At 44.3% G+C, this 17,907-nt stretch overlaps 6 protein-coding genes across 6 annotated transcripts; 1 reads left to right on the top strand and 5 right to left on the bottom strand.

The window, feature by feature from the left end:
• Nucleotides 1–55: 55 nt before the first annotated feature.
• LOC6546745 (endoribonuclease Dicer) lies at nucleotides 56–6,583 on the bottom strand. The gene is made up of 8 exons (XM_001974502.3): nucleotides 6,306–6,583; nucleotides 6,116–6,246; nucleotides 5,858–6,035; nucleotides 5,172–5,482; nucleotides 4,406–5,108; nucleotides 3,759–4,316; nucleotides 3,522–3,696; nucleotides 56–3,463 (listed from the first exon to the last, which is right to left on the bottom strand). Exons 1-8 carry the CDS (start codon nucleotides 6,336–6,338, stop codon nucleotides 363–365), a joined length of 5,190 nt encoding a protein of 1,729 aa, XP_001974538.1. The 5' UTR covers nucleotides 6,339–6,583; the 3' UTR covers nucleotides 56–362.
• Nucleotides 6,584–7,136: 553 nt separating this feature from the next.
• On the bottom strand, nucleotides 7,137–9,325 carry LOC6546746 (facilitated trehalose transporter Tret1-2 homolog). The gene is made up of 2 exons (XM_001974503.3): nucleotides 8,531–9,325; nucleotides 7,137–7,961 (listed from the first exon to the last, which is right to left on the bottom strand). The coding sequence occupies exons 1-2, from the start codon at nucleotides 9,230–9,232 to the stop codon at nucleotides 7,266–7,268; spliced, it is 1,398 nt and encodes a 465-aa protein (XP_001974539.1). The 5' UTR covers nucleotides 9,233–9,325; the 3' UTR covers nucleotides 7,137–7,265.
• A 1,575-nt stretch (nucleotides 9,326–10,900) lies between these two features.
• On the bottom strand, nucleotides 10,901–11,428 carry LOC6546747 (protein PET100 homolog, mitochondrial). Its single transcript, XM_001974504.3, has one exon. It carries the CDS (start codon nucleotides 11,281–11,283, stop codon nucleotides 11,035–11,037), a length of 249 nt encoding a protein of 82 aa, XP_001974540.1. The 5' UTR covers nucleotides 11,284–11,428; the 3' UTR covers nucleotides 10,901–11,034.
• A 254-nt stretch (nucleotides 11,429–11,682) lies between these two features.
• LOC6546748 lies at nucleotides 11,683–16,246 on the bottom strand. Its single transcript, XM_026981134.1, has 7 exons — nucleotides 15,536–16,246; nucleotides 15,242–15,474; nucleotides 14,388–15,188; nucleotides 13,942–14,108; nucleotides 12,862–13,857; nucleotides 12,336–12,643; nucleotides 11,683–12,272 (listed from the first exon to the last, which is right to left on the bottom strand). Exons 1-7 carry the CDS (start codon nucleotides 15,670–15,672, stop codon nucleotides 11,915–11,917), a joined length of 3,000 nt encoding a protein of 999 aa, XP_026836935.1. The 5' UTR covers nucleotides 15,673–16,246; the 3' UTR covers nucleotides 11,683–11,914.
• A 4-nt stretch (nucleotides 16,247–16,250) lies between these two features.
• LOC6546749 (methylosome subunit pICln) lies at nucleotides 16,251–17,225 on the top strand. The gene is made up of 2 exons (XM_001974506.3): nucleotides 16,251–16,484; nucleotides 16,569–17,225. Exons 1-2 carry the CDS (start codon nucleotides 16,366–16,368, stop codon nucleotides 17,095–17,097), a joined length of 648 nt encoding a protein of 215 aa, XP_001974542.1. The 5' UTR covers nucleotides 16,251–16,365; the 3' UTR covers nucleotides 17,098–17,225.
• Nucleotides 17,147–17,872, bottom strand: LOC6546750. The gene is made up of 2 exons (XM_001974507.3): nucleotides 17,354–17,872; nucleotides 17,147–17,299 (listed from the first exon to the last, which is right to left on the bottom strand). The coding sequence occupies exons 1-2, from the start codon at nucleotides 17,846–17,848 to the stop codon at nucleotides 17,222–17,224; spliced, it is 573 nt and encodes a 190-aa protein (XP_001974543.2). The 5' UTR covers nucleotides 17,849–17,872; the 3' UTR covers nucleotides 17,147–17,221.
• Nucleotides 17,873–17,907: the final 35 nt, after the last annotated feature.

Genomic DNA, 17,907 nt, shown 5'->3' with positions numbered 1-17,907 from the left:
TAACGAACATTTTAACTTCGAATAAAGCTACCAGAAAATTTAAATTAAATTCTTTTGTATTTTACAAAATTTATTGTATTATCCGCATTGAATGCGGGAAAAAGACACATTTCCGAATGGGCCCATTTTTTAGTCTTAAAAGATTTTGACCATTTATGGTGATAATCACATGATGATACACATGTATAGAAAATTAACAAAAATAAAAATTATGTATATAAGCTATGTAAAATAACTATTTAATTTGAATAATCGCTGGCGCTATAAATGTATAAATGCAAAGGATTTCTTCAAAGCCAGATAGCTTAGAATAAATCCCAGGCAAGCGTAAGGGAAAACTCGACTGATATAGAACCATCATATTAGGCGTCACATTTGCTTAACTTCTGAAGGGCATGCTTAGCAGCCGCTAGCTTGGCTTGCTTCTTATTGCTCCCAAATCCGTACACCTTGATCGACTTTTCCATGCAGGTAAACTGACAGCTAACCATCACTTTGTCCTCTTCGACAATGGGCGAGCTGAACAAGGGATTCGCATGCCTGTGCTCCATGAGCTGGCGTATAGGATTGATTGGCACGTTGCGCGCGAACTCCTGAAGCTCCGGCTTGAAGAGATTAAAAATTACTTCCCAAGTGCGTTGGAGATCTCGGCAGTCCAGGTAAATAGCTGCAATAAGAGCCTCCAGAACATCCCCCAATGCCTTTGGCACATCCACGTTTGTGGACATGTTGAATTCACCCCTTGGTTGGTCATTTTGCTCTTCCTGAGAAATGGATTTCAGTGCATTATTCAACTCAGTCATATCCAGATAGTCATCCAAGTCCAGCGAAGTCGGTTGAACATCAGCTTCCTCGAGCAGAATGCGCACATGATTGGTCACCCTGTGACGCTGACTCTCCTGGAAATGCACGAATTTAGATATGGACTCGGCAAGCATTGCGTTCTCCGCCAGGATAAAAAAGTGCAATCGATGCCTCACGCATATGCAGGCAAGCGTTGTATTGTTGACCAAAGCGGAACGCAGATCTGTGAGAGCGCCAGGATTCATGTTGGTATTGTTCTCAAAAATATAGACAGAGATTAGAAAGTCCAGTATGGCGTCGCCAATAAATTCCAGCTCCTGATAGCACCCGGTGATGCGATTAGTGGGATACGACGGATGGGTGAGGGCCTGCAGCAAATATCCCCGATCCTTAAATGTGTAGCCCAGATTATTTTCCAAATGATAGTGATTTATGAGGAAGCCGTCAATCTCTGTAGAATTCACATTCGCCCGCATCTTGCTGCCGCCTAGTTCGAGGTCCAGTAACTGAGTAAGGGGCTTGCCAATATCGGCCCGGCAAATCTTGAAGTACTCTAGCATTCGGAAAGCATGCTGCAGTCCGTAATTCTTAACAATCACGCCCAATAGCGCCTCAAGGGTATCGGCTATCACCTTGTCGGGAATCGAGACCAGTCCCACGCAGAAGTTCACCTCGGCAGAAAAGTCGGCCCCCGCATGATGGGACTGCGCATTCGCTCGACATCCCTCCACGAAGCTTTTGTAGTTGATATCGTTGCAGTAGCCCTTCACCATGGACTCCTCTTCGCCGAGAGCCAAGTCACGGAGATTGTGTGGGCCTATCATGTTCGCCAATTCAGGATTTTCTCGCCACAAGGTTAGAACATTGTGGGGCAAACTGATGCTGGGCGGAAGCCATGTGTATCTAGGCGTAAACAGAACGGTGCTGATCTTTTTGGGAATATCCGTGTCGCGGAGGCAGTACAACAGGTTTCGATTAGACACGAGCATGGACTTGACCTGTGTGAGAGAGCCCTCATTCCAATCCGAATACTTGTTGGCCAGGTAGAGTGTGGCACTCAGTTTTAGGAAGGAATCGCCCAGAATCTCTAGGCGCTCCATGTCATAAACATCCGCGGTGCCCGAGGAAGTGATTGCAGCCAAAAATTCGCCCTGTTCCGCGGGCGTTATATGTTTTCCGGAAACAGTTTTTTGCAAAATGGCCAGTGGTTTTACCGCCCCTTGAACAGTCGGACTCTCTGGCATCAAAGCTGCGAGGTTTGCGTTGGTCTTGGTCGGAGTTCCGTTGTCATAAATATTGCCCTTGGGCATCTTGAACTGAGATTCTGTCCAGTACTCCTTATCTTGAAACTCTATTTTCTCCATCTTAGCCACCTCACCTATGCTGAACTTATAGTAGTAGTCCAGCTCCACGGGAAGCACACTCAAAAGTTTCCGCGACAGATCCACCGGCTCCATATACTGTTGCCAGGAATTTTCTAGCTCTGTTATTTCCAGACTGCCCTTGGACATCTCAAGAGACTTTGTGCGCATTGGTTCTAGAAGCGACTTCGGCTCCTCGACATCCTCAGTTGGTATGACATTGCCCAGGTGGTCGACATTCCTCTTCAGCGAAAAATCGATTTCCAGTGGTTTGGGCATGTAATCTATTCCATTAAACGGCAGCATGTGGAGGTTTAAATACGTATTAAATCGCTTGCGTAAGGCCTCCGCGTGGAGAAGGAAGTGCATGCGGTTCAAAATGCTGGGTAGGAAGATCAGCTTAAGCCATAAATCCCCAGGAAATTCATAATTGAAGCATAGCTCCGGAATCAGAATAATTTTGGCCCTAGCCTTGCTCTGCGCGGACGATTTTCCACGATTTTGAACGTAGAAATTGAGCTGATCTGTTAGTTCTCTGACCTCGATCAGAAACTTATCCTTGTGCACAACATCACCAATGTGGTTGCCGTACTTTGACATGGTAAATTCGTAGTAGGTCTTGTCTTGGTGGTTCTTTTCCATGAAACTTAACGGTGTTAGTTCACGGTGCACCTTTGTAACCACCATGCGTTTCGTCTCGAAATTAGCATACCATTGGGTCACAATTTTTCCCTCAAAGTCTTCAGGACGGGGAGCAGTTTGTTGCTTGCGTTGCAGTACACTGGATTTTTCGGCTTGCGGCAATCTCTGAAATTTGGTCACCAGTGGCCAGTCAATGCGTTTCTGTTGATCGGCACCTAGTAGGAGAGGAACTACAAGGTAGGAGTTCTCCTTGCTGCGACGATCCAGCACAAAGAACGGCTGCCAGATCTTCAAAAGATCGCGGAATACCATTCCGTGAAACTGATGGAGCAGTTCCAGCTGCTCGGTGTTCTCGATAACTACTCTAAGTGGTTCATTAGCCACTCGAACGAGCAGCTTACCCTGATTGCTAAACAGTGGCATCTCTGCAAGGCGGGGTAGCATGTTCCGCAGCAATATAGCATAGTTTCTCGGTGTCTGGAGGTTTATATACATGTGTTCCGTGTAGTCACATGATTCGAACTGAGGTTCCAAAAATATCTCGTAGGCATAACAGAGCTCACCAACCCGCGGACGTGCGTCGTAAAACTCCGCCGGACAGTTGGTCCTGTAGTTAGGTACCGTTTTAACGTTTTCCTTGCGCTCTATCGCAGTCACTGTGGATTAAATATTAAGATAAGTAAACAGACGTTATGTGAATTCTTGGGAACCGACCATCATCGCCATACTTCTTCCAGTGCTCAAAATGAACGTCAGCAATAGCAGCTACTCGCTCCTTCATTGTTATGGGCAGGAATCTCTCGTTTAACTCTCCCAAGTTGTAGAGTAGCTTACACGCATTGAAGGCAGCAGACATTTTGGCTTCTTTAGCGTTGTCCATGGGATCACTCTAAAAAAATGTTAGCAATTAAGGCTACTTGATTTTGTCATTTAAAATCAAATTTATTTTACATAAATTATGTCCTTTAGCCTGGAATTTAGGGGCAGTTTGATCGAAACTACGTACTTTGACCTGGCACAGTCACCATATAGTCTTATACATTCATCTTCTTGCAATAAATTGATCCAGGGGATTACAAAGCCAAAAGCATCCGTGGGCATTGTCTGGCAATAGCGATGCAATAGGATCAGGGCAGCGCTGGGAAGCAACACGGCACCGTGTTTATTGATAAACGGCTGAATAACGTCCTGAAAGTGCTGTTTGACCTCGTACATTTCTGGCTCAAATCGTTCCAGAACTCTATATTTTAAATATTCGGCAATCTCAGCGTGCGCTGTCCGGTACTGACTGATTTGCTTGGAAATCTTTGTCTCTTCCAGCTCAGAGGCGAACAACACGAAACTGGCATTAGGGGAACGAGCTCGACCCTTTGTCTGCACGTACATGTTAAAGGTTTTAAGCGGATCAAGAATCAAGACATAATTGCAGGCCTGCACATCAATGCCTTCTTCTAGCACGCTTGAACATATCATCAAATTGGCTTCACCTTCCCGGAACTTTTGAATGGCCTGCGAGAAGGTCAACACATTTTCTTTTTAAATTTCAACAAGTATGGCTAATATTCTTGTTAAAGTTTTAAAGCAACTGCAACACCTACCGCTTTTTGATTCTTTCTATCCATGACGCCTTCAAAGTCTTGGGAAATAGTGTTGCGGCCTACCATGAATTGGGGAGTGAGCACGTTTCGCAGCTCAGGCGTTGAATCGATGAAGTTGAGCAGCAAGCCATAAATGCACTTGCAGGTGTAGCGGCGTTCAACAAAGACCAGGCAGGAGATATCTTTGTGATCCTTATTAGCAAAGGTTTTCTTTAGATACTGTAGGAATCGCTGCATCTTCGGGGTGGAGAAGGAAAGAATTACGTCCTCAGTGTTGACCTTGTCGTCAGGATCGTCGTCTTCATCCGTCATGTCTCGAAGTTTTTGCACCAGGATGTGACGAATTTTTTCGCACAAGGACAAGGCCGTCCTGTGCATCAGCTTCAAGCTTTGCGTCTCGGCCTGTCGCCTCTTTAGATCGAACTCGACAATCAGCGAGATGATGGCTATGGAAGCTGCATAGATGCCGTACTCTTGCAGCTGGAACAGGAAGTCATTAAACAGCTGCTTTACCGAGCTCTTCTTCTGCGGATCTCGACAGGATTGTAACGACTTTGACCTTCGTACCGGTTGAACGCCAATATCCATGAGGTCTAAGGTCGCAAAGAACTGTGTAATTTGTGAATTTATTGACTGCGTAACCATGAACACTCGCTCTTGACTTGGATACGTAATCAGGTACTCCTTGGGCTTGGTGGAGTAGCTGAAAAGAATACACAGTTGTAGAAAAACTAAGCAAATAAATATACAAATACGCTCCTCTTACAGCATCACGTTTTCCATCTCTTCGGTATCGGACACGGTAATAATGTTTCCCCGATAAGTGGTCTCCAGCTCCTTGAGCTTCTTGGCCACTTGGTTAATCTCATTTCCCTTCAATAGCACCCCGGTGAGGCCGACTACGCGAGGCAGCGCCTTATGATTCTCAGCGCAGAGGAATAATCGCATGAACTCATGATACGGGTGGCGACCAGTGCCGTGGTGGCACTCGTCCATAATCACGATGCTTACGGAGCTTAGAGCCAAGTGCATCTGGGTGAATAAGTCCAAAAACACCTGGGCCGTTCCAACTAAAACCTGTTAAGTGATTGCCAATAGGAAATCAGTTTAGAAGCAAACCTGGCAAATGTGGGTTTAATTGTGGAAGGATTGTATTGATATTAACTACAAATATTTCTCGAAGTACACCGAAGCCTGGAACACGGATTTAACCAATGTAAAATTAATGTCACAAATGCCCATGAAATTTTCAAATTGATTAGGAGAACTCTTAAGAAATATTGAGGAAATGAACATGACGACTTGCGAAACCCGATCCTACGTGGCTATAAAAATGCTGATCTTAAATGTTTCAACTCGTGTGGCGTACGCAATTGCTTCGCATACATAAGTATATACATATGTATGTATTATGATTGTTTATTTCGAACGTAATCACTCCGCTATACTCACTTGGTTGTTTCGAATTTCATCACTCCATTGGCCGCGCGTCCATTCGTCCACTCCCTGCTCGCCCACATAAAACCCAACCTTAAAGTTAGTGTACCGCTTCAAAGCCACCGCCTGTTGACGGGCCAATTCCACAGTATTGCACATAAACAACGCCCGCTTTCCACCATTTTCCAAGGGTCTGGGCAATGTAAGCAAATGAGATAAAAGTAACACATGTATGTATGTAGTTCTCATGCTCAAACTCTATTCGTTACTCACTTGTCCATGTCCTGGGAGAAGCGCTTGATGGTCAGAATGGCCACGAACGTTTTCCCAGATCCTGTGGGCAGGTAGACAATGCCATTGTGCTTCGTTAGGTGGTCAACCAAGCGATTTTGATAGTTGCGAGGCTGGACAGGATTTTATGGATTATGGTTAAATGGTGCGGTTAAGGAAGCAAATATATTACCTTTACTACCACCTCCTCCATATCGCCGCTCATGGTTACAGAATCCTCTGGGTTTTCCTTGATTTTGCTTGACTTTGCTGACGTGGCCAGTTCCAAATATATCCCTTTTCGCAGATTGTAATAGTGTGTTTTCCCGGCTTTCAATATTAAGATGGAAAACGGTAGGGTGGCAATTAGCTGATTGGCAATAAATCTCTCTTCCTAGAGATGTTTTTCATGAGAATTGTTTTTCGGCCACGAGCTGGTCGCACTATGCAGGGCTTCCTTAGTAGGAATGTCGTGATATTAAAAAAATATCGTATCGATGATATTTTTTTTATCAAAAAATGATGATAATATTTAAAATATCATAAAAAATATCGATATATTTGATATATTCTATATTTTTTTTTCAAATAAATTTTTTTATTTCCCCAAAATAAAAATATAAATGTTTCTTATTAACTTCATGTTTCTTATTTAACTGGATATTCAATATCTAATACAGATAATACAGATTGTGTTTATATAAATTAATGCTACTTATTTCCAATACTTCGAGTTAAGTGATTTTAGGAAGACTCGTTGTGTTATATGTACATATGTGTGTCAGTCATTCAGCTTCGTGCGTCACAGACTACACATTTAGACTACACAATTTTCAGAAAAAAATATCGATATATTGATACTTTGATATATTATCAACAACCCTATTCCTTACATTCTGTTTCCTTATCACTTAAATCTCGAAAAAAATTACTGCGACAAATTGCAACATAATTACATTTTTCGAACGCAGTACTATTGATACTCTTTAAACTACAGACAGAAATGTACGGAAATGTACAAAAATTCTGATGTTTATATACACATTTGTATTACTTTATTGATTATGATCGTTACTTCTTACACATAACATTTTCTTATTGGCTTAAGAAGAATATAAAAAAGTATCGCTACGACTACGACTACGCGTCACCCTCACGTCTGGCTCTCGTCCTCACTCTTGACACCCTTTCCTCCGGACAGCATGTCTTGGATTTCGATTATCGTCTTGCCCTTGGTCTCCGGAACGAAGAACAGCGAGTAGAAGAATGCGAGGACCGCGATCGTAGTGAAGATCCAGAAGGTCGGACCAGCTCCGATCGCGCTTTTGAGGATTGGAAAGAGCAGCGTGACCATGAAGGCCGACAGCCAGTTGCTGGTGCCGGCAATCGATCCTGCCACACTCTTCACGTCCTCCGAGAAGAGCTCCGCCATCACCAGCCACGGCACCGGTCCGAATCCAATCGAAAAGAAGACAATGAATATGCAGATACTGCTGATCGGCAGCCAACCGAAGTTGTCCATTGAGCCTGGATCGCTCTCCTTGAGCTGGAAGTAGACGCCCATCAGAGCAGTGGACACGGCCATCAGGATGCCGGAGATCACAAGCAGGATGCGACGGCCAGCCTTGTCGATAATGGCCACGGCAACCAGCGTACTAGTAACTTGGGTGACTCCAATAATAAGCGTGGAATCGCTGCCACTTATATTAGAGCCCGTATCCTCGAAAATGGAGGTGGAATAGAAGAGGATTGCGTTGATTCCCGTCCACTGTTGGAAGACCTGTAGAAGCACAGCGATTCCAAGACCCTTCAGGACGATGGGGCGACGAAGGGCGGACAGAATGTTGACCTGCAATGAAAATAAAAGCAGGTGAGCTTTTTTCTAATTTTCATCTTGTATATTATAAGATTACATAAACAAAACCAAATCAATGTATTTTTTGGGTATGATAAGTAGTATCTGCTACACTGATTACAAATGGAATAGTGGAAATAAATAAATTACAGCAAATGGAGATCAAAATCGTTGTGTTCACACGTGGTTTCAATACAAAATACTTTCAGTTTAACATTTTAAGTTGCATGATTAAATATGAAGTTTCTTGAATCAAGAAAACATAATTGAAGCATTATTTCGTTAAATAACTTTTGTTTTAAAAAGTCGTAGGCTTAAATGTAATTTTCACATATCTGAAGCTATTAAAATCCTTACTGACTGAAAATATTTAAATGCAATTTGTTATTTTTGAATTTACAACGTTTCTTTTATCAGGGTAAGAATATAACTTCCGAATTTGTTATAATCGAAAAAGTAATAAAACTGTTAAAACACTGTGAACCCATAATAAAGTTGGCCAAGGTCTCCTTGTGTTTAACATCGACCGATTTTGATTGATAATTAGCGGAATGTTAACTAACCTTTGGCATATCAATCTGCTTCTGGGACTCGTCCAGGATCTCCTTAAGCTCGTCATCGATATCGGCATCCTTGCCCCGCAGCCACTGCAAAGCCTTGGCTGCGTCATCGTTACGTCCCTTCATGGCCAGGTAGACGGGGGATTCCGGCATGAAGAAGTGCACGATGGCGAAGATCACGGGCAGAATGGCGCACAGGATGTTGATGATGAGCAGGGGCAGAAAGGCTCCCACCAAATAGCCGTACAACACGCCCGACACAATCAGCAGCTGGAAAAAGGATCCGATGGTACCTCGAAGAGACGTTGCGGAAATCTCTGTACAGTACATGGGAGCAGTCACACAGAAGGCACCGCCGCACATGCCAAGGATGAATCGTCCGAAGTACAGCATGGTCACGTTTTTGGCGAACAGCATCAGCACCCAGCCGACCATATACGGTGGAATTAAAGCCAACATAGTGGGTCTTCTTCCGATCCAATCGATGGCAAATCCAATGGGAATACAGATCACGGTGGCACCGAGGGTCAGCAGCGAGGATATCCATCCGAATTGACTGGAGCTAATGGGAAACCCATAGTCCGTGTTCACCGATATCATGTTTTCCACGGGCGAGGACCAACCGATTGAGGCCCCCATGCAGAGGGCACCAAAGCTGGCCGACAAGCCCGCAATATACTGTGGCAATACAGAACCCTTGGACATGGCGAAGGTGTTTTGGGTTTACTTCGTATAGGTGTTTTCTTCTCGATCGCCGGAATCGAACTGAATTCGCCACGCGACCGTTATTACGCTGGAAAAATCGCCTTTCATGCGATAACTAAAGCAGCGAAGTCGACCGAGAAAGTCAAGCACCGCAAGTCATAGCCGTAAATCAGTTCCCTATAGTTTCACCCACAGACCCAGGTGACGGATGATAGGAGGCACAGCGTCATTGAGAGTGCCCAAAATCACATGAAAGCCAAAGCAGCTAATTAAACGTCCGCCTACACCAACAACATATGTTTCTACATGTTGTAGCAATTAAGAGCTTCTATAATTACCCGAAAATATGCCCTGCGGCGAAGTCTGCCCACTAGCCCTTGGGATTGGGATTGGAGTACGCTCGAAGTTCTGTGAAACGAGGTGGTCCCCCGAATGAGAAGAGTTTCATAATAAATGCTTCATCATCTTTACTTTTAAATTCCTATGGGTAGTTATGTTTTGGATGTAATTATGGTTCCAATTGACATTTAATTCTTTAAACAAACTACTGTGTAAAACGCACTAAATAGCTGTTAAGCAAGATGGTGTAGAAAATAAATCTATGAATAGGTTTGCTAAAAATTATGTTATTGAAACATGTTAACATGATAAATAAATCTGATCTTTTATACAAACATAGAAAAGGCACTTGAAAGTGTATACTAATTTATTTAAATTTGCGTAAGCATTCTCCCTTAATTTTGTACGACGTGTGCAGGTGACGAGTGTATCACTTAAAGCATTAAATTTGATTGACATTTTAGATAAATATTATGCTTTTGAAGATTGGTTTATTTCAAATAAAATCATTTCACTGACAGTAAGATAACATAAAGATTACCGAGGTATCTAATCACAAATGATTACGTACATATTTACTATCTGCACGCTTTAAATGTTCTTGGGATACTTTTAACCAATCTCATCCCAATTGAGAGTACCCAATCTTCGGCTTGATTAAGTTAAACCTTTCCGGTATTTTGTTATAAACGGCACAATTGATTCGGCGCTGCCGTGTGAAAAGCAGATAATAGCGGAGACAGACGACAGACTCTAAAAAATAATTAAATGAGCGTAAATCGGGGGGAGTGCATCTAATCTTTGGCGTAACCAACATCGCATCGCATCACGCCCAAAACACATGTATGGAATCCGCTACTGAATCGATCCAGATTGGACCCCAAACTGTGACAAAATCGCGGAATACCTGTACACTTAAGTCGCAACGGTCACCTGGCGGTCAAGCGGCTCTATCGGTTATCAGCGAACTGGATGGAACCGTTGATGGCCAACCGAACGGATTCGAGGACTCCTCTGATAGGCGTGCATTGCAGAGCGGGCTCGGCCGTAGATAAGCATTTACCGGGTCGATTATTTGACAGAATATAACAAATTTAGCGATTTCAAGTTGCCCCCTCTTCTTTTGGAATCCACATTCAACCGTGTCAATGCTCATGTAATGGCCTTATCAAGCCACCCCACACTGAGTGCTCTTGGCCTGCAATCGAGCTGTTTTCGCCAGATAATGGACATGGGACTCCAAATGCACTTCAAGTATCCCCTGGAGCCGCATCATGGTTATTTCCTGATGATTTACAGTGGTAAACACTTATCGGGATTCGAGTGTTGTTCGGTTGAATACAATAAGTTTTTATTACGTCGTTACAGAGCAGTTAGTCACTTCCATCCGGAGCATCGGTTGTTTGCTTGCACCCGGTTATATAACATGGGTTTAGCAGGACTAGCAGGTGGCAATGAGTTATCTACTTTTTCTGCTTGCCCTCCACCTCTTCCATAGCACGCATCATTTTGGCGTCGTGCTGGGCGTGGTGTTCACGGATCGCGCGCTGCAGCTCCTCGTGGTGGCTTTTGCTCTCCGGCGGATAAAGTTCTCGCTTCTTCTTGGTCACCCATTCTTCAAAGTATTCCGGCTGGTTGAACAAGTGGAACAGCGTCACAGGAAAGGCCATGTACATGCCCATCTTGGCCACCTCCAGCACCCAGGTTCCCATTTCGTTGTATAATTTCTCTGGGTAATCCTAATATAAATATATTTTTGTCAAAAAAATTGTGTTTTCCTCGAAGCTATCAACAAAAAACAGCTGATTACTATTAAGTCAGTGTTGGCTGTCGTTGAGGGAAGTGCGAGCTGTGTTGGATAAGGTGAACATCTATTGTGGGACAGCTGTGCGAATAACGTTTTTAGGACAAGCAATTTTAAAACCTTTGAACTAATCCGTCCCCACCTTGAAATTGCAAAATCTTATTACATGCGACTGTGTTCTCTTTCCTTACCATTCAATAATCTTAAGTATTATTATACTACTTATTAGTTAATACTGCACCAACCCTCACAGTTAACTTATTTACAGCTTAAGCCCTTCCAATAAACCACCGATTATTTTCCGATTATATATAATTATATATGTACCTTTTAATTTTTGAGGCATGCATTTAAAATGTAGAACTTATGCTAAGCTTTAGAACGCGGCCAAGTTAAAACGTGTCGTACCAAAAACATTTTTTTTACGGAAGCAGACTTTTTCTTAAATATTTTGATAAGAGATTATTTTTTAAAACCGTACAACGGTTTTAACGTTAGATTATGAAAATACATAGGTGTGCGAAAAGCTCGATTTAAAGCTAGAGGGCCGTTTCACCCGGATACTTCTCGGGAGAAGTAATTAGCAACTTTTTGGTGCGCGAGTGCTCCTCCTGTAGGTTCTCAATGTTCTCCTTGTTATCCGCGTCAAGGTCAGTAATTAGCGTAGACTTTAAGGGTGTGCCTGCCGATCGCTTCCTGCCGTTGCTGTTGCCATAGGGTGAGGCCAAAGTTGGCTCATTTCCGTCCAGGCAGTAGAGTAGACTGGGGCTCAGATCGGACTCGTCCAAGTCGTCGATGTCCTGGGTTGTGCTGGCGCCACCGAAATCATCGGAACGACTGGCAAACGATAAGTCCGCCGGACTGGCGGTAAGGACACTGCGCGTCAGCAAATATTCCCTGGGGATTATAGAATCATAATGTCAAAACTTTGCTCAAATAAGATCTCTGACCAACACTCACTTGAAATCACTGGATAAGGCGTTTGAGGGCTTAGAGTCTTCATTGCTGTTGCTACTGCTGGTCGTCCGCTGTCTGGGGTTAAAGAGAGCAAAGCTCTGCTGCTGCCCTAGGATATCCGCATATCCTCCCAATGAAGTGGCATCCTCGCTGTGCAACGAAGGTGGCTCAAGCTGCTTGGTCGGCGTGCTACCAATCGAATCTTGCTCATCTTGCTCTGCAAAGCTCAGATTTAGCTGCTTGTCGCCATTGCCAGCTAAGGCAGTAAGTAGCATCACCGGTTTTCGGGAGCGGGGAGTCATAATAGATTCCTACAATGTAAAAAAAAATGTGCTGTAATTATCAGGAAATAGTAGGATCACTTGTCCTAAATAGCAGGATATATTCACTGTAGATGGCAGTCCACATAGTGACGATGCGCACCATCTTAACGTGACATTAGAAATAGCTTTTTTGGGCAAAATAACCAATTCCGCTATTTTTGTTATCATGTAAACATTAAATGTAAGTTATTCGATTTTTATCGCACCTGCATCGCCTTAGGCATACGTTGAGTCGACTTGGTAATGGGCGACATGGAACGGCGACCCATATGTAGAGCTGGTGTGCTCGTAATGAGATCCATGTTGCGGTACACACTGCTCTGTAGTATCTGCTGGTAGCCCAGGCTCATGGCGGGCAGCTCATTGGAGCTGCCATTGTTTTCTGAAAGTGTATCATCGTCCTCCTCATCCACCTCCCCACGATGGTCGTCGTCTTCATCGCTATCGTCTACATCCTCCAGAAGAGGTGCATCCGCTGCCAATGGGCAGGGCTTACCTTCTTCGCCACTGGGGCGCCTCCTTAGCGTGGCAGAAACACTTCGTACCAGTCGTTTGGTTGTCTCCGGAGTGCTGAATGGGAATCTGAGATTACCCATGCTAACGCCCTTCATCAATTTTCGGGTTATTGATCTGCCCATATGGCTGCTGGTTGCTACCATAGTACTGGCACCCTCCATAATGGGCGTCAGTGCACCGTCGTCCTCTTCCTCTGCGTCCACCTGTGGTACGATACTTGAGAGATTAGGCTCCGACTTGTAGCGCGTCGATTGCTGGACGGGCGTAGAAGGGTTCGAGTACTCCTCAATCTCCAGCAGTCGATGCTCGTCCCAAGCAACGCTCTTCTTGTCAATTAGCTGCTTTGCAACTGCAGACATGATCTTCAAAGGCGTCACGCAGCAATCGGCATCGATCTCATCCAGGTCCTGACCGCTAACAGCAGCTCCCCCATTCGAAGGTGATTCTTTAGATTGCTGTCGACTCACTGGAGCAGAGATAGTACCGTTGGTCGCACAGCTAGAGTTGCTGTCCGAGGACGATGATTCGATCTTGAGGGAAGTAGATGAGATGGATTTCTGAAGCTGATGCCGAGGGTTAGTGGCCAGGCTGACGCTGGTGATGGTCGATGAGGTGGGTGTGGGTGGCGTGGGACTCTGAAAAAGCACCCGCATCTTGGGCGGTTTCACATGCGACATATTGGGCGTCTGGCGATAAACATGCGATGGATTAAAAAGGCATGCGGTTAGTTAAAAAAACAGCAGTATGCATAGTCCAAATACAGGACTTACCTCGGATCCACTAGACAAATGAATGCTGAGTGGCACCCTTTTTGGGGTACGCGACATGAGACTCTTGTGGAAAATGTGCTTCTTAATGGAATCACCCAGAGACTTGGCACTTCGAGTGGCCTCGTTGTTCTTCAAACGATTCATTACCACCAGTTGCAACGGCGTGCCTAATCAAATGAAATCATAAGTAATTTGGATAAATTGAAATTTAAACTGGGATAAAACGACTTTTAATAATTTTAACTTTTTCTCAAAAATTATTTCGTTATTTGTAATTATAGTATGTGAAATTAAACATCATACTTGTATAATTTTAACTATATTTATCAGATTTAAAAAATCTTTCACCTTAATTCAAGTAATTTTGAAATTACTAGCAGAAGTATTCAAATCATAAGACCCAGAGCTTGAGGGCATTAAAGCATTAAAGATATCAATTAATTTACCCTGCCCATTTTGCTTGTTGAACTGTTTAATCAACCGCCGCTTCTTAGAGGACTCCGGCATGCTCTGGATGTGGGCATAAAGCTGCGCCAGTTCCGTGTCCGTATTGTTCGTATTGGTAGCCGCTGCAGTGGCGGCTCGGTCTACAAAAGTGTACACCGTGTTGACCGTTGAGACGTCCGAGATGGACTCGTCGAGCGTTTGTTCCGGCGACATGGTTTTCTTTCTTTTGCGCTCAAGAAAGTACGCCCGGATGTCGGTAGACAGCTTTCCAGGAACCTCGAAGATGTCCAATCCGCGGACAATCATATAGGTCACGATGCTCGACATTTTCTTGGCCTGGTAGTGCAGCACCTCGGGTGGGAGTTGCCTTGGGCAAATCAGGTGGGGCGTGAAGAGAGTGGCTAAGTTATCGGCGCTCATCTTGTTGCTCTTCTCATGCATGGCCACAGCATGCAGCATCTCTATAATGTGCTGAAGGAGTTCACGATGCTCTTCGGGTAGGAGGAGAAGTAGCAGCTGCACGGAGTTAAGTAGGTGTTGTTGACGCTCGGCAGTGGCCGTCGCCTGACCATTGAGCGCCTGGCAGAGCGGGGCTATCTGGAGATGCGCCGGATAGTGGGCATCCGTAAGCAAGGGTTCTGGAAGTTCGGACAGAAAACCTTTAAAAACGGTTGCGCAATCGTGAGCGGAGAAGCCGGCAAGTTCTAAATTCAGTGGTTTGTCGTGCTGTATGTGCATTCGAAGTTCGTTTTGCCGGGACACCGCGCCAGCCTTGCGGAATAGGCCTTCCTGGGTGAGATCTGCAAAAGTGGATCAATTAATGAACGTACTTTGAGACATTCAGCCAACTTACTCTTCTCAAGCATTAGAAACTCCTTAAGTTCCTGCAGATGCATCAAGAATCCTGGATCAATTTGCTGCTGCAGAGTCTCAGTGGGACTATTGCCGACGGATTTGCTGCCGGAGCCGGCGGCACAGGATGTGGCAGATGATCCATGTCCCAAGCGATGTTTTTTGGAGAGACGATTCCACTTCTTCAGCTTGCCCTTGTCCTCGTAAACGATCTCGTGACAGGGGAGATCAAACCTATATAAGGCAATTGTTAGTAATGTGATGAACATGCATATACGAACATGATCCATCTTACTCATCCGTATTGAGCTCCAATTCAAACGATAGGTGCATGCGCACCAGGGATTTGTATTTTTCGTAATTGCAGCGGCGCATGCGCGTGGCCAGATCGCGATCCCTAAAATCATTTATGTTCGCATGGTCCGTGTCCATCGTTGCTTCCTTGCAATCTGTGTCTGTATCCGTTGAAACTATCGAGTAAACACTGTATATATCCACGAACAACGACAACAATAATAACGACTGCCACCGGATAAGGAAAATAACAACAACGTTGGGAAGGACAATGACAAGTTCGTTTCATAAATCCGAAGGCTACTCCTTTCACTTCTGCCCGTAATGCTTTCGTTTCTAGGAGTGTTTTATTGTCGAAGGTTTGTTGCGTGAGTATATAACTCCGCATTTATCACATTTCTTGCGAATTTTAACAGATAAAATTGAAAATTGAACGAGACGCTACCTAACCAGTGTGACCGCGGCTAGAGCGCCAAATTATGACCTCTTCGGGAGGAAATCATACGCGCTGATCTGGTAGCACAATTGCGTATTTGTTTTTATCTTTTTATGACAGAATTGTACCTTTCCATAAATCACTATTTATAAATAAAACAGCGTTTAGAAAGAAGTTGTCCTTTTGAAACACCTGTTCTGATGATTCTAAGTGCAAAGGAGTAAAATATCTCAGGGTGTTGCCAGAGTTCAGTGTATTTAGCTTACTCTCTTTGCTGTTGCCACTGTTACCAGACTTTTAAAGGTTGACGAGAAAATGGCATTCAACACTGCTTTTTTGGCAAGATTTGTTGTTTGGTCGCGCTTTTTACAAATTGTACATTAAATTGTATTAAAATGGTTCTTATTATGCGTGTTTCCCCACCGGAACATGGTCTGCTCTATACGGCAAACAATATCAAGCTGAAACTAGGCGACAAAGTGGTGGGCGAAGGCACAGTTTACATTGCCCAAAAGTGAGCGCTTCAGAGCTTTGCCGGCGTCTGGTATTGCTCTCTATTGTTTAAACCTTTTTAAGTGACTATTATCATTTTTTTTAGCACGCTATCATGGCAGCCAGCTGAGTTGCAGGAGGGTATATCCATTGAGTGGAAGCAGGTGAGCCTGCACGGCATCTCTTCGAATCCGAGAAAGTGCATCTACTTCATGCTCGACCACAAAGTCGAGTGGAACGGCGTCTACGGAGGTCCTCCCCAGCAGGTAGTAAATGGTCGAAATGGCGGCGTTTCGGAGGCGGAAGTGGACGAGGGAAATGGGAGCGATGAGCACGATGACGATGATAATTTCGAGGATGCCGTAGACGAACAGTTTGAAGAGGTCACAGAGTGCTGGCTTCTTCCGGACGATATTCACACCGTGGACACTATGTACAGCGCCATGACCACTTGCCAGGCCCTACATCCTGATTCGGCAGACAGCGATTCGGAAGACAGCGATCCTATGCAGGATGCCGGAGGCTTAGAGGACGAGGCCATGGAGGAGGAGGATGCTTTGACGCTGGGACGCAACGGCGTGCAGAATCTCAGTTTGGACGACGACGACGAGCGATTCGAGGACGCTGACGAGTGAAGCATAACCTATTTATACATCAGTATCCCCTTTTATACCAGATGAAGTGTACGAGTTGTGAAGATATATATGTATTGGATTAGATTTTGGAGTAATAAATAGCACGCGGTAAGCGCGATTAAAACTAAGGGCTATCATTGGCATTTTCCTTATTGCGAGCAATTTCTGCTTCTAAATCGTCTTCAGTAATAGGCTGCGCCAGCTAAATAAATTAAATATGTTATTTAGTGTACTTCGAGCATCTACGTAAACATACAGCTTGAGCAACATCCGCCTGGAAAAGGGCCTGTCGGTAGGGATCGCCATTGGAAGGCACTTTGTCGTAGTTCCAGAAAGTAAAATCCTGGAATACTCCAGTAAGACGCAACTGTCGGTCGGAGGAATAGCTGATGGGCTTCTCTGTTTCTTGTAGAACTAGTCCGCGGTATCCTTCGGGCACTTTCAACTTCTCTCCCATTAAAGGATATCCGCGCAAGGCGTTCGTCAGGATTCCACTGCCAAATTCGGTTGCTTCACGTGTGTAGTTGTTAAAGTAATGATCCACATTCGCTTCCCCATCGCCATTTATTTTGGCCGGCAAGAAGTGCAAGGCCAATTCCTTTCCCTTCGCAATGTTTTTACCATTAAAATCTAGGGTGATTGACATTGTTAATTTTTGCGCAAAATAAAAGGTAAATAAAAACGCCGCCAATATGTTTGTTTGTTTGCGTTGAAGAAGGTTGGTTCGAGTCAGAGCTAAACTCCTATCCATTTGGTACACTGGTAGCAACCGATAGTCATTAGTAGTGTAATGCGTTAGTAACAATAAAA

Source organism: Drosophila erecta, unplaced genomic scaffold (assembly GCF_003286155.1).
Source record: "Drosophila erecta strain 14021-0224.00,06,07 unplaced genomic scaffold, DereRS2 tig00000092-arrow-pilon, whole genome shotgun sequence".
NCBI classification, from domain to species: Eukaryota; Metazoa; Arthropoda; class Insecta; order Diptera; family Drosophilidae; genus Drosophila; species Drosophila erecta.
The sequence above is the reverse complement of the archived record's forward strand: the minus strand, read 5'-3'. Positions and strand labels throughout refer to the sequence as shown.